This window comes from Nomascus leucogenys, chromosome 25, assembly GCF_006542625.1.
Source record: "Nomascus leucogenys isolate Asia chromosome 25, Asia_NLE_v1, whole genome shotgun sequence".
NCBI classification, from domain to species: Eukaryota; Metazoa; Chordata; class Mammalia; order Primates; family Hylobatidae; genus Nomascus; species Nomascus leucogenys.
The window spans coordinates 18,902,401-18,924,834 of record NC_044405.1 but is presented as its reverse complement, the minus strand read 5'-3'; the positions used below and the strand labels follow the sequence as shown (position 1 = coordinate 18,924,834).

General features: G+C 42.1%; 1 protein-coding gene across 6 annotated transcripts in view; it reads left to right on the top strand.

Annotated features, from left to right (window-relative positions):
* Positions 1-22,434, top strand: part of GART (phosphoribosylglycinamide formyltransferase, phosphoribosylglycinamide synthetase, phosphoribosylaminoimidazole synthetase) — a 40,786-nt gene that overhangs the window by 17,684 nt on the left and 668 nt on the right. For 5 of the 6 annotated variants that reach the window (XM_030806013.1, XM_030806011.1, XM_003263875.4 and 2 more), the window contains 10 exons: positions 1,190-1,421; positions 3,913-4,007; positions 5,209-5,318; positions 5,662-5,860; positions 8,598-8,849; positions 9,066-9,218; positions 14,988-15,194; positions 17,137-17,274; positions 20,936-21,066; positions 21,341-21,482. In XM_030806013.1, the coding sequence (XP_030661873.1) occupies positions 1,190-1,421; positions 3,913-4,007; positions 5,209-5,318; positions 5,662-5,860; positions 8,598-8,849; positions 9,066-9,218; positions 14,988-15,194; positions 17,137-17,274; positions 20,936-21,066; positions 21,341-21,482 (1,659 nt within the window). The remainder of the gene's footprint in view (positions 1-1,189; positions 1,422-3,912; positions 4,008-5,208; positions 5,319-5,661; positions 5,861-8,597; positions 8,850-9,065; positions 9,219-14,987; positions 15,195-17,136; positions 17,275-20,935; positions 21,067-21,340; positions 21,483-22,434) is intronic. The other variant, XM_030806015.1, reaches the window with a different exon arrangement.

The following is a 22,434-nucleotide window of genomic DNA, read 5'->3' as shown; positions in this document are numbered from 1 at the left end:
CAAGGCAGGCGGATCACGAGGTCAGGAGATTGAGACCATCCTGGCTAACATGGTGAAACCCCATCTCTACTAAAAATACAAAAAATTAGCTGGGTGTGGTGGTGGGCGCCTGTAGTCCCAGCTACTCAGGAGGCTGAGGCAGGAGAATGGCGTGAACCTGGGAGGCAGAGCTTGCAGTGAGCCAAGATTGCACCACTGCACACCAGCCTGGGTGACAGAGCAAGACTCTGTCCCAAAAAAAAAAAAAAAAGAAAAAGAAAAGGAAGTTCCTTTACTCTTAAGGAAAAGATTAATGTGATCAGATGCAGGATTTTTGTTTCTTTCCTCATTAAACAGTTGCTTTTATAATGAGATTTACGATAACACGGGAATTTAGGTTGTCATCCTAAAATAGCAGACAGTTCTTAGGAGAACGGTCTATTTACTCTTATATTGCATTAAAACCTGTCAGGGCCGGGCGCAGTGGCTCATGCCTGTAATCCCAGCACTTTGGGAGGCCAAGGCCGGCAGATCAGGAGGTCAAGAGATTGAGACCATCCTGGCCAACATTTTCAAACCCTGTCTCTACTAAAAATACAAAAATTAGCTGGGCATGGTGGCGCGTGCCTGTATTCTCAGCTACTCATGAGGCTGAGGCAGGAGAATTGCTTGAACCCAGGAGGCAGAGGTTGCAGTGAGCCAAGATCGTGCCACTGCACTCCAGCCTGGCAACAGAGCGAGACTCCGTCTCAAAAAATAAAGGAAGACCTGTCTGATAGGGAAGGTTCTTTTAAGTGAGATAAAGATCTTTAATTTTTAATTTTTATGTGTTTATTTATTTTGAGACAGGGTCTCACTCTGTTGCTGGGTTTGGAGCGGTGGTGTGATCACACCTCACTGCAGCCTCAAACTCCCAAATTCAAGTGATCCTCCCACCTCAGCTGGTGTGTGCCACCACACTTGGCTATTATTATTTATTTATGTATGTATGTAGAGGCGAGGTCTTGCTCTATTGCCCAGGCTGGTCTCGAACTCATGGACTCAAGCAATCCTTCTTGCCTCAGCCTCCCAAAGTGCTGGGATTATAGGCATGAACCACCCCACCTAGCCAAATTTAAAAAAAAAAGAAACTTGTGGAAATTGTGAATCACTTCACGGTGTGAAATACTGTTGCTATTTCAAATCATATGTCAAATATGCTCTCTTCTAGGGTTTCCTGAGGCTCAAGCTCTAGGACTGGAGGTGTTCCATGCAGGCACTGCCCTCAAAAATGGCAAAGTAGTAACTCATGGGGGTAGAGTTCTTGCAGTCACAGCCATCCGGGAAAATCTCATATCAGCCCTCGAGGAAGCCAAGAAAGGACTAGCTGCTATAAACTTTGAGGGAGCAATTTATAGGAAAGACATCGGCTTTCGTGCCATAGCTTTCCTCCAGCAGCCCAGGTAAAACTCTAAGCAAGTTAGCTGTAGCGCCATTTCAGAAACTGGCCTAAATGGCTATGTAGAACATTTCATTAACCCTATAATAAGTCATTCAGTATTCTTTTCTCTCTGTGGGACTGATACAATCTTGGTTTGTATTTTGTTTGAATCAAAACTGGTTATAGCAATATTCAAATTAAATGGAAAAAACTTCATGCTAGCTTAAGTTTGGAAAGTTTAGCAAAATCACAGTGGTACTGATTTTTGTTTTCTTTTTTTTTTTTTTTTTTTTTTTTTTAATTTTTTGAACAGGGTCTTCCTCTCTCACCCAAGTTCTCATCATGCCTCAGCCTCCCAAGTAGCTGGGACTACAGGCACAGGCCACCACACCTGGCGAATTTTTTTGTGTTTTTTGTAGAGATGGGGTTTCACCATGTTGCCAAGGCTAGTCTGAAACTCCTGGGCTCAAGTGATCCTCCTGCTTTGGCCTCCCAAAATGCTGAGATTATAGGCATGAGCCACTGCACTTGGCCTGATACTGATTTTTATTCCTTGCGTCATCACATAGTGTTGTATTTGAAACATAGTTCATGGTTTTATCAAAGAACTGAAGATGAGAATATTGGTCATCTAAGTTTGTAATTTGATTATACTGTAAATTTTGACAGTCTCATTTTATCACTGCGTTTGTATCTATTACTAAAATGTATTTTTTGACCTCTTACTGATTCATTGTTGGTATGTATAAACTGTTGACTTGTAAAATCAATAAAGTCTTAGTTGGAAATGTGGGTGTTTTGATTTCTTTTTTTTTTTTTTTTTTTTTTTATGAGACAGAGTTTTGCTCTTGTCGCCCAGGCTGGAGTGCAGTGGCATGATCTCGGCTCACTGCAACCTCCACCTCCCGGGTTCAAGTGATTCCCCTTCCTCAGCCTCCTGAGTAGCTGGGATTACAGGTGCCTGCCACCATGCCCAGCTAATTTTTGTGTTTTTGGTAGAGATGGGGTTTCACCATGTTGGCTGGGCTGGTCTTGAACTCCTGACCTCAGGTGATCCGCCTGCCTCAGCCTCCCCAAGTACCGGGATTACAGGTGTGAGCTACTGTGCCCGGACTGATTTCTTAAAAATATATCACATTTAGTATTGTTCATGAAGTTCATTTATGGATAATGAATAAATTTTAAGACAAAATTTTTTTACCAACTTAATTCAAGCTATACTGTTACCAAGAGGCAGATTTTTTTAAAGTTTAAACACAGATTTTCCAAGAATAAAGAACGTTAAAATGCCATGCTAAAAATTTATTTTTCATTTAAAAATGACTAGATTCCATTGAAATGACCTATTTCAAGGGACTGCAATCTCAATTCTAGTCTGAATTATTTAAGTTAAAAAGATGAAAAACTTGAAATGCCACAGTGTTAGTTGCTACTGGAGAAAAAGTTTTTTAAAATCAGTCTTTGTTTTCTATCTGAGAGTGACCCTGGGCTCCTGGCTTTATTTGAGTTAACTACCAATGCACCCAACTGTATTCTGGCAGCTTGTTTTTTTGGGTTTTTTTGTATGCTTTTTTTAAAGACACTTCTGTAAAAACACATATTTCTTCATGTATCACTGCATCCCAGCAGGCCAGAGTTCTCATTTTTGCAAGTCAAGACTACAAAATCTGCAGTGTCATTCACAAATTTGATCTCTAAATGTACTGCTCCGACTTGTGGGTCCTATACAGAAGGAAATGATGCACTTAGTATCTTTACCTGATTTTGCTTTTGTCATAGTGTTTACTGTCCTCAGCTATTAGGAAACAGATATAGTTACATATTATTGCAATTAAGAACTCAGTTTAATTATTTAGGGATACTGTGTACAGTTTTTACAAATGTAATTTTCATTTTTTTGACTTGATTAGGCATTCCTCTCGTTCATATCAAAATTGAACTGAGAAAAGTTGTAGCAAAATATCAGTATATTTACTTTTAAACAGATAGTTGCCACGGTCTGGGGTAGTGGGGAATGGGGAGCTATTTAACTGGGACAGACGTTCAGTTTTACAAGATAAAGGATTATGGAGATGGATGATGGTGCTGGGTGCACAGCATTATAATTGTATTCAATACTATTGAACTGTTCACTTAAACATTGTTAAGATGCTGAATTTTATGTTGTGTATATTCTACCTTAATAAAAAATAGTTTAAAAAATCGGTATATTTAGCAGCCTGAGAGAAGTACTTCTGGAAGAAATAGGTGATTGAGTTAGAATAGCGCTTCTCAGTCATGATGTAATCAAGTCAACTGGGGAGATTGTTCAAACTCATTTCAGTTCCCAGAGCCTGCCCTAGACCAGTTAAATCAGAATCTGTACAGATGGGGCCCAGGCATTGACTTTAAAAAAATTTAAGCACTTTAGGGGATGTGAAAATCACTTGGGATATCTTCTGCTTTAAATAATATTTTAAGATTAAAATAATTTTCCCTGGTGTTTATGTGATGACTTGTTTTTAATTCTTTAGGGGTTTGACTTACAAGGAATCTGGAGTAGACATTGCAGCTGGAAATATTCTGGTCAAGAAAATTCAGCCTTTAGCAAAAGCCACTTCCAGATCAGGTCAGTGATCCTATACTTTGCTAATTCATTAACTTTTATATACATTGTGAATGGATTTGGGTTTTATATTTAACAGGAATTTTTTCCAAAGTAATGCTTGGTTACTGTAAGTTTTGCCCTGCCTAAGCCAAACCCAGTCTTCTACTTTCTTTTCTTTGATATTAAAGAAAATATTTCTCATCTATCATGTTAAACTCAAAAGGATATGTATGCTCCTTTACTGTTTTGTTTTGTTTTGTTTTGTTTTGTTTTGTTTTGTTTTTTGAGACAGAGTCTTGCCCAGGCTGGAGTGCAATGGCACCATCTCGGCTCACTGCAACTTCTGCCTCCTGGTTTCAAGCGATTCTCCTGCCTCAGTCTCCCAAGTAGCTGGGATTATAGGCACCCACCATCATGCCTGCCTAATTTTTGTATTTTTGTAGAGACATGATTTCAGCATGTTGGCCAAGCTGGTCTTGAACTCCTGACCTCAGGCGATCTGCCCACCTCAGCCTCCCAAAGTGCTGGGATTATAGGCGTGAGCCACTGTGTCTGGCTGGTCCTTTACTATTTAATTACTTTCTTTTTTTTTTTTTCGAGACAAAGTCTCGCTCTGTCGCCCAGGCTGGAGTGCAGTGGCACGATCTCGGCTCACTGCAAGCTCTGCCTCCTGCATTCACACCGTTCTCCTGCCTCAGCCTCCTGAGTAGCTGGGACTACAGGTGCCCACCACCATGCCCAGCTAATTTTTTTGTGTTTTTAGTAGAGATGGGGTTTCACCGTGTTAGCCAGGATGGTCTCAATCTCCTGACCTCGTGATCCCGCCTGCCTCGGCCTCCCAAAGTGCTGAGATTACAGGGGTGAGCCACTGCACCCAGCCTTAATTACTTTCTTAATCAATTCTTTGAGCACATGATGCAATCTCTCATACTCAGGAAGGGCATCTCTTGTTTCAACCATTCTTATGAAGAAGCGGTATGTATATACATGTTTAACCTATTAACATGTTACATGTTACATGTTAATCTATTAAATGATTACATTCTCCCAGTTGATTTGATTATGTCATCTCTGAGAACAGCTGTTCTAATCATCTATTTCTTCCAGAAGTACATCTCACAGGCTGCTAAATATACTGATTTTTTTTAAACTAGTAGACATTTAAATAATTACATGTTTAATCTATTAAAATATAGCAAGTAATTAATTTCCTCTCCAACAGGCTGTAAAGTTGATCTTGGAGGTTTTGCTGGTCTTTTTGATTTAAAAGCAGCTGGTTTCAAAGATCCCCTTCTGGCATCTGGAACAGATGGCGTTGGAACTAAACTAAAGGTAATCAGACACCTTTGTGAATAAAGGCCTTTTAGGAAAGACGAGGAAATTCATATCAAATATATATTTTTCTTCTCTTGACATATATGAGCTAAAAAGGACCATACCAAATAACCATGTAAAATGGCTAAAATATCTGCACATTTCTAATAACAAATTATTATTTAGATTATATTTGGATGGAAGGGTACTTTAGAGGATAAAAGGGGGTACTTTTAGACCAAGTAGTTCGTCAGAATTTCATGTTCTTTTGTTTTTAGGTGTTAAGAGCAGCTAGCCAAATGGATAAGATACAATTTTGAACTTATTCCCTAATGTGGATGTTTATATTGTTCTTACATAGATTGCCCAGCTGTGCAATAAACATGATACCATTGGTCAAGATTTGGTAGCAATGTGTGTTAATGATATTCTGGCACAAGGAGCAGAGCCCCTCTTCTTCCTTGATTACTTTTCCTGTGGAAAACTTGACCTCAGTGTAACTGAAGCTGTTGTTGCTGGAATTGCCAAAGCTTGTGGAAAAGCTGGATGTGCTCTCCTTGGTATGATCAGCCATTTTAATCAATAACATGTCATTCTTCTTTTTGTGTTTTAGCCCTACTAAAAATGTGATCAGTGCCAATGTAGCTAGCAAGAGAGACTGTATATCACAAGATGCAGCAAATGAAATGTAGGTAAAACTACCTGAATTAAATTTAGAGCCTGCAACCTTCAAAGCCCTCCTCAAGGGTTTGTCCACTAGACCCGTACTCCTAAACTGTCAGGCAGGCCTTATCTTTCTTCCCAGTTTTTGGCCACCTTTTAACATCCCCATCAGTCTCAGTAGCCTCCTCAACAAACAGGTCTAGGAGTTATTTCCTCCTTATGACCCCACGGTACAGGCAGATGGGTTCCTGGCATTCCGGATCTTAACTAAAGCCAAATTTTCCCATAGAGTGACATAAATAATAATATACACCCAAGTTTTATAGAAGTATCTTTATATATGAAATGTTTGAGCAAAATGAATCTGTAGGTTGATCAAGGAACAAAACAACCTCTTTTTTTTATTTAAAAAAAAAGGGGGGGTCTCTCTGCCACCCAGGTTGGAGTGCAGTGGTTCAATCACAGCTCACTGCAGCCTTGACCTCCTGGGTTCAAGGGATCCTCCTGCTTCAGCCTCCCAAGTAGTTGGGAACTACAGGCATGTGTCACCAACCCAGCTAATTTTTTTACTTTTTGTAGAGATGGGGTTTTGCCATGTTGCCCAGGCTGGTCTTGAATTGCTGGGCTCAAGCTCTCTGCCCATCGCAGCTTCCCAAAGACACTGCCTCTTTTTTTTTTTTTTTTTTTGAGACAGAGTCTCCCTCTGTCACCCAGTCTGGAGTGCAGTGGCACGATCTTCGCAATCTTGGCTCACTGCAAGCTCCGCCTCCCGGGTTCACACCATTCTCCTGCCTCAGCCTCCCAAGTAGCTGGGACTACAGGTGCCTGCCACCACGCCTGGCTAATTTTTTCTATTTTTCAGTAGAGACGGGGTTTCACCGTGTTAGCCAGGATGGTCTCAATCTCCTGACCTCGTGATCCGCCTGCCTCGGCCTCCCAAAGTGCTGGGATTACAGGCATGAGCCACCGTGCCCGGCCAGAAACTACCTCTTTTATATGACCATTTAAACCAGAAATTGTGCCATCTTGCGTCTCTGCATGTGTGCACCTAATCTCAGCTGGTCTACCCAGGACCCCTTGAGCACCAACCCTAGTCCTCCACATGACCCTTTTCCACTCTGACAAGATGAAAGAAACAACCAAATTGCAGGCACAATTGCGTAATGATGGAAAAGACAGAAAGAAGGTGGTTCAGCTACAGCAGATGATAAAAACTTCAGTTCTCCTTAAGAAGTTAAGGGTAAACAATATCTCTGGTATTGAAGAGGTGAGTATGTTTTCAAATGAAGACCGGTGATCCACTTTAACAACCTAAAATGCTGGCAGCATTTCTCTGGGGCAGTGAACACTTTCACCATTACAGGCCACGCTGAGACAAAGCAGCTGACAGAAATGCTACCAGCATCTTAAACTAGCTTGGTGCAGACAATCTGACTAGTTTAAGGAGACCGACTGAAGCTCTGCCCAAATAGTCTGTGGATGGAAAAGCACTCCTTGCTACTGGAGGGGATGGTGATGAAGTTCCAGATCTTGTGAGGAGTTTTGATGAGGCTATTAAGAATGAGGCAAATTGAACTGAGTCAACTTCTGAAGAAGAAAAAATGTGAAGTAACTAGGAGCTGCTATTTTACATTATGACTGCTTTCTAAAATTGTTTATGGATCTGATAAAATCTAGATCTCTAATATTTTAAGCCCCATTCCCCTTGGACACTGCAGCTCTTTTCAGTTTTTCCTTATACACAATTTATTCTTTTTTTTTTTCTTTTTGAGATGGAGTCTTGCTCTGTGGCCCAGGCTGGAGTGCAGTGGCATAATCTCGGCTTGCTGCAACCTCCACCTCCCGGGTTCAAGCAATTCTCCTGTCTCATCCTCCCAAGTAGCTGGGATTACAGGCATAAGCCACCACACCTGGCTAATTTTTGTGTTTTTAGTAGAGACAGGGTTTCGCAATGTTGGCCGGGATAGTCTCGAGCTCCTGACCTGATCCACCTGCCTCGGCCTCCCAAAGTGCTGGGATTACAGGTGTGAGCCACGATGCCCAGCCCACAATTTATTCTTTGTAGCTAATTAAGCTAAAGAAGCCTGGGAATAAAGTTTGAAACAAAAATTGCCTTTCAACCACCATTTAGAACACAGTTTCTTATTCGGAGTCTGCCTATACCTTATATCTTGACATGATATAATTTTAAGTAAAATGCTATACTTTTTAAGCTGGGGTATTTGGAGTTGGGCAGTCCTAGTTAAGTCACTTCTTTAAGGCTGTATCATCACCTGAAAAATGGACTGATTATAAAGATCAAATACATATGAAAGCAGTTTTGAAACTAAACAGCTATGGAAATGATGTTATATTCAACTGAGCATTCATTCTGTGAAAGCAGTGGTGTTTGGAGGCTGCATATATACTTGTAGAGGTGTTACCTAATCTCACCCTTTGTGGAAACAAGTGCTATTTCTCCTGAAATCATGCTTGGTGGAAAGTTCTGTTAGACCGCTGGTAGAGTACATTTTCTTAAATGTTTGCAAGACATAGCCATGTGTTAATTGTTCATGTTAAGAGTAGCCTGTGCCACTGTTTCCTAGACAGATTTATAAATACTCTGATTTCTTTGTTCTTGTCTTATCCCACCAGGAGGTGAAACAGCAGAAATGCCTGACATGTATCCACCTGGAGAGTATGACCTAGCTGGGTTTGCCGTTGGTGCCATGGAGCGAGATCAGAAACTCCCTCACCTAGAAAGAATCACTGAGGGTGATGATGTTGTTGGAATAGCTTCATCTGGTCTTCATAGCAATGGATTTAGCCTTGTGAGGAAAATCGTGGCAAAATCTTCCCTCCAGTACTCCTCTCCAGCGCCTGATGGTTGTGGTGACCAGACTTTAGGTAAACTCCCTCATGTTTAAACTGTCCTGCTTGGAAATGCCTGAGCAAGCGTTTAGTGGTTTTAGTCTCTCATTACTTAGAGCTAAAAGGGAATGAATTACCTTGGTTTGCTACTTGGTCATTATTGTAGAGCTGGTGTCATTCTCCAGAGTTAATTTTTATGTTTTGGTTTTCTATTCATAGGCTAAGTTTTTGTCTTCTCTCTTCAACATACAGGGGACTTACTTCTCACGCCTACCAGAATCTACAGCCATTCACTGTTACCCGTCCTACGTTCAGGACATGTCAAAGCCTTTGCCCATATTACTGGTGGAGGATTACTAGAGAACATCCCCAGAGTCCTCCCTGAGAAACTTGGGGTAGATTTAGGTAAGATCACTAAAACGAACTTCTGTTCAGGAAATTGCTAAGGAAAAGAATGCATTGTGCGAGAAAACTCTGGGTAGTTAATGTACACATGATTACACATGGAAAATTCTTAATCATTGGGGGTTTTGGGAGGGAAAAACTCGTTGACCCTTTTCTATCTCCTTTTGCTTCATTATCTGTATTTATAAGACATAAAATATTGTCATGCAATTGACTTACATAAAGTTGAAGTGCTCTAAGTAGGTCCTCCAAGGGGATTGGTAACTTCAAGCTCTATTAAGATGGAGCCCTACACACCAGGAAAGGAAATATTAGCTATTAAGTAATCCATATGTGAGATAAAAGGACCTAAATCAAGGCATAGAGAAGGGAGGCACATTGGAGAATCATTTTTTGCTTAGAAGTAAAAAAGAAGTCTCAGGTTTCTAGTTAAGCAGGTGAGTAGGTGGTAACATCATTAACATAGGAAGAAGAGGAAGCTTGGAGTAGAAGGTTTCAAAATCTTCAGTGTGTTTATTCCAAGGTGACTGTGAGCAGAAGTTGAAGTCATGCTGAAGATAAATTGGGTGGTTATTTGCACATAGTAATAGTTATAGCCAAGAGAATGAGGGAGACCAAAAGGTTGTTTCTCAAAGTAGAGTGACTGAAAAGAACAGTCCAAAGCAGAGGGTAAACCATGTAAAAGTATTATCATCAAACCAACATGGGATTTTTTTCTTTTCTTTTTTTTTTTCTTTAGACAGTCTCACTCTGTAGCCCAGGCTGGAGTATAGTGGCACGATCTTGGCTCACTGCAAACTCCGCCTCCTGGGTTCAAGCGATTCTCCTGCCTCAGCCTCCCAAGTAGCTAGGATTACAGGCACCCACCACCATGCCCAGCTAATTTTTATATTTTCAGTAGAGACAGTGTTTCACCTTGTTGGCCAGGCTGGTTTCGAATTCCTGACCTCAAGTGATCTGCCCGCCTCAGCCTCCCAAAGTGCTGGGATTACAGGCATGAGCCACCGTGCCCGGCCCCAAGGTAGGATTTTAACGTGACAGTGGTCCGCAGTGTCAGGTACAGCACAGAAATCTAGAATAAGCACTAGAAAAAGACCAGTGTATTTTAGAGTTAGGTCAAAAGGCAGTTTGCTGGACATAGATACCACCCACTAGATTGTTGTGGCAGAGTTGTGGAGACAGTGGGTAGAGATTTCTGTTTGAAGAAACATACTGGTAAAAGGGAAGTGGAATAATTTTATGCATGCAGCAAAAGTAAGGGACAGAGTCCTCCCTCCCTGTGTTCTGTTTTGTTTTTTTTTGAAATTAGTTTTTGTTTTGTTTTGTTTTGTTTTTTGAGACGGAATCTCGCTCTGTCGCCAGGCTGGAGTGCAGTGGCGCAATCGCGGCTCACTGCAACCTCCGCCTCCCAGATTCAAGTGATTCTCCTGCCTCAGCCTCCCAAGTAGCTGGGACTACAGGTGCCCGCCACCACGCCCGGCTAATTCTTGTATTTTTAGTAAAGACGGTGTTTCACCATGTTGGCCAGGATGGTCTCAATCTCTTGACCTCATGATCCACCCGCCTCAGCCTCCCAAAGTGCTGGGATTACAGGCATGAGCCACTGTGCCCGGCCCCTCCCTTCCTTGTTTTTGTAAAATAAAGTCAGAGAAGCTTTTCTAGCTATAGTCAACTAATACACATTGGTTTGAAGGAGTAGAAACTGAGGGAGTTTACATAAAATAACTTCCCCGTGAAGTATTAGTGAGATGAGCAGGCCTGGGGTGGGAGCTTAAAGAGAGGAGCGGATAAAGCAGTCAAGGTCAAACAGGAATGAGACAGCGAGCAGAACTGAAGGCACAGGTGAAGGTGAAGCTGCTAATGTAGTTTTTCTCCCAGAGTAAAAGCATGTATATAGCCTTGAAGCAAGAACAGAAAAAAAATAGGTTAGGTTGATCCAGCTGAACTAAGCAGGTATTGGGGTCATTCATTGGGGAGAAGTAGTCAGAGTGATAGAGGTGAGTAGATATGGTGAGCTAACCCAAGAGTCAGAGCATATGTGAAGCTCGGAGAGAACTGATGAGTCAGAGGTAGGTTGTGTGGAAGTGAGGAAATCGGCAAGGGAAGCTGGGAGAGGGGTCAGATGGGATTTCAGCCTAGTCAGGGAAGCAAAACAGACAGGCCAGGCTAGGCTGAGTGGGAGTCTCTTCCAGGTCCATGGACTGAGCATAGTAAGGAGTTGAAGGATTCACAGGAGGGTGAAACTAGTGGTTCAAGACATTCCTGGGTAGAAATGCTTTCTGGTGTGAGCATATATAAGAACCTTAATAAGTAGTTCATTCATCATCCTTTTCAAATAGTTAAAAACAGTGGCCTGCTGATGAATGGGGAAAGGAGGCAGGACTGATTTGTGCATTTGCCAGTTTTTGTGGTATAAATACTCCCATCATAGCTGCTTTAAAAATGGCTGTTTAACAGTCTCTACAAGCTGGCTCTAGCACACCACTAGTTAAAAACAATGTAGTAGTCACCTCATTAAGAAACTGAAAGTGATATAGCCATATTCCTGAAAGCAGTTATATTTTGAGTTACACAAATGTCTGTATTCCAATAAAAGCCATTGCACAATTCCTTGCATCAGCCTCGAAAGTTTCTTCCAGGAATCGTACTTTGACAATAGATTTAAGTAAGGACTTCTGGGGGTTTTTTTTGTTTGTTTTTTATTGAGACAGAGTGTTACTCTGTCGCCCCAACTGGAGTTCAGTGGTGCGATCACAGCTCACTGTTGCCCCAACATCCTGGGTTCAAGTGATCTTCCGACCTCAGCCTCCTAAATAGCTGGGACCACAGGTACACGCCACCACACTTGGCTATTTTTTGTATTTTTAGTAGAGACGGGGTTTCACCACATTGCCCAGGCTGATCTCAAACTCCTTGGCTCAGAGCAATCTGCCCATCTCAGCCTCCCAAAGTGCCGGGATTACTGGCATGAGCTACCACACCCGGCCAGGACTTTTCAACATTAAAATTGCAACTTACATTATTCATGAAGTACTTGTTCATTTATAGAAACTATACTCTTAGTCTGCCAGTGTTTTTTCCTATAAATACTTTGTAAAACTTCACTAAAACAAGTTCATAACTTGGTAATCTGCTACTTGCCCTGCCATTAAATATGTCATCACTATCTACTTGTCTTAGTAGCATCATTTTTGATAACAAGTATTCCATTTTATAGATGTACCACTAGTTTTAAGTTGCTATTCACTTTTAACTGTTGAGAGCATAGTGAACAATGTAGTTACTAAATCTTACGAGCTCAACTATTAAGAATGGACCTTTCCCAGCTATTATAAATGGAGTTGAATCTAGGAGTCATAGGCATGTGATTCATTTTTATTTTTATTTATTTATTTTTTTGAGACAGAGTCTCACCCTGTCTCTCAGGCTGGAGTGCAGTAGTGTGATCTCGGCTCACTGCAACCCCCACCTCCCGGGTTCAAGCGATTCTCCTGCCTCAGCCTCCTGAGTAGCTGGGATTACAGATGTGCGTCACCATGCCCAGCTAATTTTTGTATTTTCAGTAGAGGTGGGGTTTCATCATGTTGGCCAGGCTGGTCTCGAACTCCTGACTTCGTGATCCGCAGGCCTTGGCCTCCCAAAGTGCTGAGATTACAGGCGTGAGCCACTGCACCCAGCCTCATTTTTAAAATTTTATCAACTCCAGGCTGGGCATGGTGGCTCACCCCTGTAATTCCAGCACTTTGGGAGGCTGAGGTGGGTGGATCCCCTGAGGTCAGGAGTTCAAGACCAGCCTGGCCAGCATGATGAAACCCTTTCTCTACTAAAAATACACATACACACGCACACACACACACACACACACACACACACACAAATAACCAAGTGTGGTAGCACATGCCTATAATCCCAGCTACTTGGGAGGCTGAGGCATGAGAATAGCTTGAACCCAGGAGGCGGAGGTTGCAGTGAGTCGAGATCACGCCATTGCACTCTAGCCTAAAAAACAGAGAGAGACTCTGTCTCAAAAAAAAAAAAAAAAAAGTGCCGGGCTCAGTGGCTCACGCCTGTAATTCCAGCACTTTGGGAGGCCGAGGCGGGCGGATCACAAGGTCAGGAGATCGAGACCATCCTGGCTAACACGGTGAAACCCCGTCTCTACCAAAAATACAAAAAATTAGCCGGGCGTGGTGGCGGGCACCTGTAGTCCCAGCTACTCGGGAGGGTGAGGCAGGAGAATGGCATGAACCCGGGAGGCAGAGCTTGCAGTGAGCCGAGATCGCACCACTGCACTCCAGCCTGGGTGACAGAGTGAGACTCTGTCTCAAAAAAAAAAAAAAAGTTGTATCAACTCCAAAGTATTAAAAAACTGATTATCAGCTGAGCATGATGGCTCATGCCTATAATCCCAGCGCTTTGGGAGGCTGAGGCAGAAGAATTACACGAGCCCAGGAGGTCAAAACTAGACTGGGCAACATGGTAAGACCCTGTCTCTACAAAAAAAAAAATTTTTAAATAGCCAGGCATGGTGTCGCATGCCTGTAGTCCCAGCTACTCAGGAGGCTGAAGTGAGAAGATCACTTGAGCCTGGGAGATCAAGGCTACAGTGAGCCATGTACATGCCACTGCACTCCAGCCTGGGCAACAGAGCCAGATCCTGTCTCAAAAAAAAAAAAATTATCCAATAAATAAATTAAATAAATAGGCAGAACTGATAGTAAACCTTATTATTTAATAAAAAGCTAAGTTCACATTGGCTTCCCCTTCTTAAGAGCATCATAAATAATTTAATTCAGTATAGTTTTTTAAAAAAATCAGATCCCATAATCGTAGATTCCAAAGAACTATCCAGATTCTTTTTAAATTCAGAAATGTGTGTGTGTATATAGGCCTTTACCTAAAAATTTTTATTAGAGATTTTTGTTGTATTATTTGTGATAAGAGAGAATTTTTTTTTTTTTTTTTTAATGTGAGTCGGAGTCTCCAGGCTGGAGTGCAGTGGTACCATCTTGGCCCACTGCAACCTCCACCTCCCAGGTTTCAGTGATTCTCCTGCCTCAGCCTCCTGAGTAGCTGGGACTACAGGCATGCGCCACCACGCCCAGCTAATTATTGTATTTTTAGTAGAGAAGGGGTTTCACCATCTTGGCCAGGATGGTCTCGATCTCCTGACCTCGTGATCCACCCACCTTGGCCTCCCGAAGTGTTGGGATTACAGGCACGAGCAACCACGCCCGGCCGAGAGAATGTATTCTTATAGCAGACCTAGGAAGTCTAAATTTTAAAACGAATGAGAGGGAAAGGGTGTTGATCTGCCTTCCATTAACATAACTTTTCTTGAGGAGTGTATGCATTTTCTCTAAATATGTAGATAAGCCATCTAGTTTTGCATTGTACTTCGGGTGCATTTTGGTCATCGCAAAGACTCAGCCAAACATTCACAAAAGGATGGTATACTGGCCTTTGCTGGAATTCAGCTACTAGCTCATCTGATCCATTAGGGAATGTCTAAGGGTCTAGTTAGTTAATGTAGCACAAAACCTCACTCAGTTGTGAGTACTGGCCAAGTGTGTCAACAAAAAAATGTTCTTAATGTCTAAGGTACAAATGGATCCCCAAATAAAAAGTTCTCAGAGGCCAGTTTATAGTTTTACCCTACATAAAACAGCAGTGCCCGATTATAATTTCTGTATCTTTGAATATGTGCATACTTTTGTACTTTGTGTGAGAAGGTAGGAAAATCAAACAATTTGTGTCTATTTTTTTCAGATGCCCAGACCTGGAGGATCCCCAAGGTCTTCTCATGGTTACAGCAGGAAGGACACCTCTCTGAGGAAGAGATGGCCAGAACATTTAACTGTGGGGTTGGCGCTGTCCTTGTGGTATCAAAGGAGCAGACAGAGCAGATTCTGAGGGATATCCAGCAGCACAAGGAAGAAGCCTGGGTGATTGGCAGTGTGGTTGCACGAGCCGAAGGTACTTGCTCCTTATTCATTTTTAGATATATAATTTTAGCTGTATAATTTTAGCTATACCTCAGCCTTGCTTCACAAGCTTTCTGCCCACCTTTTAATGCAGCCATTGCTATGGCAACTATCTTTACACAGATGTAACATGACAGCACCCACCCCAGCGATACCACGTATCTCTTCATTTCTGCCTCAGAACTCTGAGCATTCATGCACGCACAGCCACACCCCACAGGATCGCTTCCCAAAGTAATCTCCCTACACACAAGACCTCATGGCTCTGCTTTGTCACTCAGCTCGATTCAAGGAATAGCGAGCAAGCACCCTGACAAGTACTGTATCAGTCAGGACTCTGCGAGAAGTGCTAGAGCTTGGCAGAGGGGCAGAAAATCCACTCAGATTCACTAACAAAGATGTCACATGCTTGCTTTGGCAGCACACATACTAAAATTGGAACAATACAGAGAAGATTCACAAAAATAAAAAATAGAAAAAAAAATGTCAGACTTTGTTGACTTTACCTCTATCTGCCTTTCCTTCCTCTATTGTGTAAGATTCCTTTTTTTTTTTTTGAGATGGAGTCTCACTCTGTCACCCAGGCTGGAGTGCTGGAGTGCAGTGGCGCGATCTCAGCTCACTGCAAGCTCCGCCTCCCGGGTTCACGCCATTCTCCTGCCTCAGCCTCTCCGAGTAGCTGGGATTACAGGCGCCTGCCACCACGCCCGGCTAATTTTTTATATTTTTAGTAGAGATGGGGTTTCACTGTGGTCTCAATCTCCTGACCTCGTGATCCGCCCACCTCGGCCTCCCAAAGTGCTGGGATTACAAGCGTGAGCCACCGCGCCCAGCCAGGATTCATTTTCAAGCAGGTTCCCCAAATGCCAGAAAGATAACATCCTTCAGCTCACATTACAATAAGAAAGAGAGCGGTGGCTCATGCCTGTAATCCCAGCACTTTGGGAGGCCGAGGCGGGCGGATCACGAGGTCAGGAGATCGAGACCATCCTGGCTAAAACGGTGAAACCCCGTCTCTACTAAAATAACAAAAAATTAGCCGGGCGTGGTGGCAGGTGGCTGTAGTCCCAGCTACTCGGGAGGCTGAGGCGGGAGAATGGCGCGAACCCAGGAGGCGGAGCTTGCAGTGAGCCAAGATTGCGCCACTGCACTCCAGCCTGGGCCACAGAGCGAGACTCCGTCTCAAAAAAAAGAAAGAAAAAAAGAAAAAAGAAAGACCCAGCCGGGCACGGTGGCTCATGCCTGTAATCCCAGCACTTTGGGAGCCCGAGGCGGGTGGATCACAAGGTCAGGAGATCAAGACCATCCTGGCTAACTCGGTGAAACCCCGTCTCTACTAATAAATACAAAACATTAGCCGGGCATGGTGGCGGGCACCTGTAGTCCCAGCTACTCAGGAGGCTGAGGCAGGAGAATGGTGTGAACCTGGGAGGCGGAGCTTGCAGTGAGCTGAGATCGCGCCACTGCACTCCAGCCTGGGCAACAGAGCGAGACTCCGTCTCAAAAAGAAAAAAAAAGAGAGACCCTCTCTTTCTTAACATTGCATATCAAGCCTTTAAATGGCTTTGCTGGGTCACATGCTTATCCCCGAGACCAGGAGGTCATGGCACTACTGTGGGTGGTCTCACTAGGAGGATTTGGGGAGCAGGGGCAGAATACTGGCAGGCAGTCATATATATCCATCCACTGTGTGCTTCAAGATAGTGATGTGATCTGCAGCTTTTAGTTGAAGTAATTATATATGTTCACCTTTTGGAAGTTTTTATGAATGAGTAGTGTTAAGTGATACAAATGTGTTGTTCATTTTAGTCCTTGCATTATCTTATTTTCAGGATAAAATATACCCTAAAGTTTTCATAAAATATTTTTCTTTCCATTATTCCTGTTAATTCACAATTGTTCTTTATTTATTTATTGATATGTTTGAAATGAAGGTTCGCCACGTGTGAAAGTCAAGAATCTGATTGAAAGCATGCAAATAAATGGGTCAGTGTTGAAGAATGGCTCCCTGACAAATCATTTCTCTTTTGAAAAAAAAAAGGCCAGAGTGGCTGTCTTAATATCTGGAACAGGTGAGATGTGGCTTCCTCTTCACTGTAGAGCTGTTGACTGCCCTTCCTTTCCTCCCTGCACTCTTATGAGATTGTAAGGATACTCTCGGCAGAGTCCAGGGACTGGGGGGAATCATGAGGGTTGTCTTTGTCTTTTCAGCATTCTTAGTCTTTCCACTTTTCTTAGGAATTTGAGACAGCTCCCAAAGAAAAAAGTAAAGGATGTCAGAAAGCTGGTTAAAGAGAAACCAGAAAAGATAGAAGTTCCAGCTCATTTTGTATCATAGCTTTGTTGTTGAAAAGTCTGAGAACAATTGAGGAATTTTTATTGTTATATTATTAATAAGAAGAAGTTTATGTTTGACCTTTATGGATAGAGGGGTAAAGTAGTAAGAGTATTGTATTCTCTCAGATGGATGTAGCCTGATTTTTTTCCCTCTATTGTAAGTAACACTGCTATCAACATTCTTGCAGATATTCAGTATGTTCTTAAATGCATATGTGATTTTTATTTGATGGCCCAGATCATAATGATTCTTTTTGAGACAGTCTTGCTGTGTTGCCCAGGCTAGAGTACAGTAGCTATTCACAGATGCAGTCATAGTACACTGCAGCTTCCAGCTCTGGCCTCAAGCAATCCTTCCACCTTATTAGCCCCCTGAGTAGCTGGGACTGCAGGCATGCAGCACCACACCCAGCTCTGATATTTCTTCAGGATTCATTCCCAGAAGTTTAATTGCTTTACAGGTCGATCTTAAGGTTTTAATGTATTTTAGGCCCAAGTTGATAATAAAGCAAAGAAACTATTGTAAGGTGCAGCCATAAAAAAGAATAAAACCACATCATTTGCAGCAATATGGATGGAACTGGAGGCCATTATCCTGAGTGAACTGCCTCAGAAACAGAAAACCAGATATTACATGTTCTCACTTATGAGTGGGAGCTAAACAGTGGGTACATGTGGACATAAAGATAAAAACAATAGGGCCGGGCGCTGTGGCTTACGCCTGTAATCCTCACACTTTGGGAGGCTGAGGCAGGTGGATCACAAGGTCAAGAGATCGAGACCATCCTGGCCAACATGGGGAAACCCTGTCTCCACTAAAAATACAAAAATTAGCTGGGCATGGTGGTGCGCGCCTGTAGTCCCAGCTACTCTGGAGGCTGAGACAGGAGAATTGCTTGAACCCTGGAGACGGAGATTGCAATGAGCTGAGATTGCACCACTGTACTCCATCCTGGAGACAGAGCAAGACTCCATCTCAAAAAAAAAAAGATGGAAACAATAGATACAAAACAGGGAAGTGTGGGAGAAGGGGTGAGGGTTGAAAATTTTTCTATCAGGTATAATGTTCACTATTTAGGTAATAGGTACACTAGAAGCCCAATCCCCACCATTATACAACATTCCCATGTAATAAATAAGCGTGTGTACCCCCGAATCTAAATTTTTTTTTTTAAAGAAACTATTGTAAGAGTCATAGCATAGTGGTTTGTTCTTGAGAAGGTCAGTTTTTCTTGCTTAATTAAGCAGCTTATTTCTCATCAGTCAGTTTTGACATAATGTTATACTGTTTCTACTACAATGCTAGATGACAAGATACAGAATTTGTAGGAGCAATTACATATCCTAGGAGCAATTACATATCCTAAACCACATCATTTGCAGCAATATGGATGGAACTGGAGGCCATCCAGGAATATCTGTGCTTTTCACAGTCTATTAATCCATTATCCCAAGAGGAAGGGAATTTTTTAAATTTTTAATTTGTATGGGTACATGTTAGGTATATATATTTATGGGGTACATGAGATCTTTTGATACAGCCATACAACCTGTAATAATCACATCCCGGTAAATGGGGGTATTCATCACCTCAAGCCTTTATTCTTTCTTTGTGTTACAAACAATCCAATTATTTTATTTCAGTTTTTTTTTGTTTTTGTTTTTGAGATAGAGTCTCACTCTGTCGCCCAGGCTGGAGTGCAGTGGCGCAATCTCGGCTCACTGCAAACTCTGCCTCCCAGTTTCAAGCAATTCTTCTGTCTCAGCCTCCTGAGTAGCTGGGATTACAGGTACCTGCCACCATGCCTGGCTAATTTTTTGTATTTTTAGTAGGGATGTGGTTTCATCATGTTGGCCAGGCTGATCAGGCTGGTCTTGAACTCTTGACCTCAGGATGATCCGCCTGCCTTGGCCTCCCAAAGTGCTGGGATTATAGGTGTGAGCCACCACATCCAGCCTCTTCCAGTTATTTTAAAATGTGTAATAAATTATTGTTGACTATAGTCACCCTGTTATGCTATCAAACACTAGATTTTGTTCATTCTAACTATATTTTTGTACCCATTAGCATCCCCTCTCGCCGTCTCTCCCACTACCCTTCTAGCCTCTGGTAACCATCATTGCACTATCATCATGAGTTCAACTGTTTTAATTTTTAGCTCCCACAAATAAGTGAGAACATGTGAGGGTTGTCTTTCTGTGCCTGAGTTATTTTACTTAACTTAATGACCATCCATGTTGTTGCAAATGACAGGATCTCATTCTTTTTTATGGCTGAATAGTACTCCGTTGTGTGATGTACCACATTTTCTTTATCCATTTGTCTGCTGATAAACATTTAGGTTGCTTCCAAATCTTGGCTATGGAGAACATGAAACTGCAGATATCTCTTTGATACACTGGTTTTCTTTCTTTTGGGTATATACCTAGCAATGGGATTGCTGGATCATATGGTAGCTCTTTTTTTTAATTTTTGAGGACCCTTCAAGCTGTTCTCCATAATAATTGTACTAATTTACATTCCCAATAGTGTGTGACGGTTCCCTTTTCTCCACATCTTCACCAGCGTGTTATTGCCTGTCTTTTGGATAAAAGCCATTTTAACTGGGGCAAGACAATATGTCATTATAGTTTTGATTTGCATTTCTCTGATGATCAGTGACGTTGAGCACCTTTTTATATACCTGTTTGCAATTTGTGTGTTTTCTTTTAAGAAATGTCTATTCAGATATTTTGCCCATTTTTAATCAGAGTATTAGATTTTTCGCCAATGAATTGTTTAAGCTCCTTGTATATTCTGGTTATTAATCCCTTGTCAGATGGGTAGTTTGCACATATTTTCTACCATTCTGTGGGTTGTCTCCTTACTTTGTTGTTTGTTTCCATTGCTATACAGAAGCTTTTTCCATATTTACTTTAGTTGCCTGTGCCAAGAGAAAGGGAATTTAGAAGCCTCACGTATTACCAGTCTTTTCCAAGACATTTATTCAGAAAATTTGACCGTCCCTATTCAAAATGGCACATCTCTTTTTTTAAGAAGTATGAGGCTGGGCGCGGTGGCTCACGCCTGTAATCCCAACTTTGGGAGGCCGAGGTGGGCAGATCACCTGATGTCAGGAGTTCCAGACGAGCCTGGCCAACATGGTGAAACCCCGTCTCTACTAAAAATACAAAAATTAGCCAGGTATGGTGGCGGACTCCTGTAATCTCAGCTACTCGGGAGGCTGAGGCAGGAGAATTGCTTGAACCCGGGAGGCGGAGCTTGCAGTGAACCCAGATCGTGCCACTGCAACTCCCAGCCTGGGCGACAGAGTGAGACTCCCTGTCAAAAAAAAAAAAAAAAAAAAGAAGAAGAAGAAGAAGTATGAGCTCACTGCTGTTTTTCTCCCTTCTCAGGATCGAACCTGCAAGCACTCATAGACAGTACTCGGGAACCAAATAGTTCTGCACAAATCGATATTGTTATCTCCAACAAAGCCGCAGTAGCTGGGTTAGATAAAGCGGAAAGAGCTGGTATTCCCACTAGAGTAAGTTACTTGGGAAAATATCTTTCCTGTGGGCCATGTTTAAGCTTGTAATCTGCCCTCACAGGACCCTGGTCTATGGGCACTTGTTCTTTGGACTTCGCCATTTTGGGTGGGTGCTGGGCTTGGCTTCTCCTTCATCCTGTCCCTTTCTTAATAATCTCTCTATCAGGTATATCTTTACAAGGAAGTGAAGTATGGTCTGTGTAAAGGTTGAGTTTTTAATTATTTTTGGTAATTCATTGAAAAGGGTTGTGCTTATCTTTTTCTATTACAGGTAATTAATCATAAATTGTATAAAAATCGTGTAGAATTTGACAGTGCAATTGACCTAGTCCTTGAAGAGTTCTCCATAGACATAGTCTGTCTTGCAGGATTCATGAGAATTCTTTCTGGCCCCTTTGTCCGAAAGTGGAATGGTAAGCAAAAATTATTGGACATCACATTGGGAAATCAATTGAAAATGGTCTCCAGAACAGATAACTTGCCAAACAATCCTAGTAGTGAACACCCATCCCAGAAATCCAACTCCTTTTTGACTGTGATATTTTATTTAACACAGGTCACAGTTTAATTTCCTTTGTTTCACACTAAAGAATGACCCAATGATGATTTATTAACCTGCTCTCTATCCATTTACTTTGGCTTGCTGTAATTAATCACTTTTTCTAATGTAGCTTAGTTTTGTTTCACATTACTACAAAGATAATATTTCATCTTCTGAATAAATATTCAGAAGACCTTCCTTTATTTGTTTGGAAGCAAAAGAGGGTAATTCCGTATATCCCAAAATGAAGACTCCATCCTCTCTTAGGAAGCATAGACCATTGCCAGGAGTTGGCAAGGAGGAGGTTATTGCCAGAAAACACATACTATCTATGTTACTGCCTTCTTCCCAAAAGCCTTGACTGCATCCTGTTTGTGTATGTGTGCACACAGTTGGTCAATAAATGCATTTTCCCTCCAAAGAGTTTATGTATTCTTAGGTGAATGTAGTTAGAGCACTTGTGGTGTGATATAAAATAGACAATGCCTTTGGTGACATGAGCCACACGGAACTAATCTAGCATCTGTCTGGTGGACAGGTCACTTTGTGGTTAGAAGTCAAGCACATAGATGGTATGTAAGAACCTCTTGCTTATTTTTAATAGTATGTGCCAGCAACAAGCTGGTATTCAGCTTGAACTCCCCACCTTCCTGTCACCATGAGTGTTCAGAGCACCCCAGCATGCCTTTGGCTGTGCAAGGCAGGTACTTGCTGCTTCCAGGGCCTTCTTGGATGAGAACTTAATTCGTTTTACCTCATTTCTGTGTTTGGCAAAGAAAACATCCATCCCAGAAATCCAACTCCTGTTTGACTTCGGATCTAGA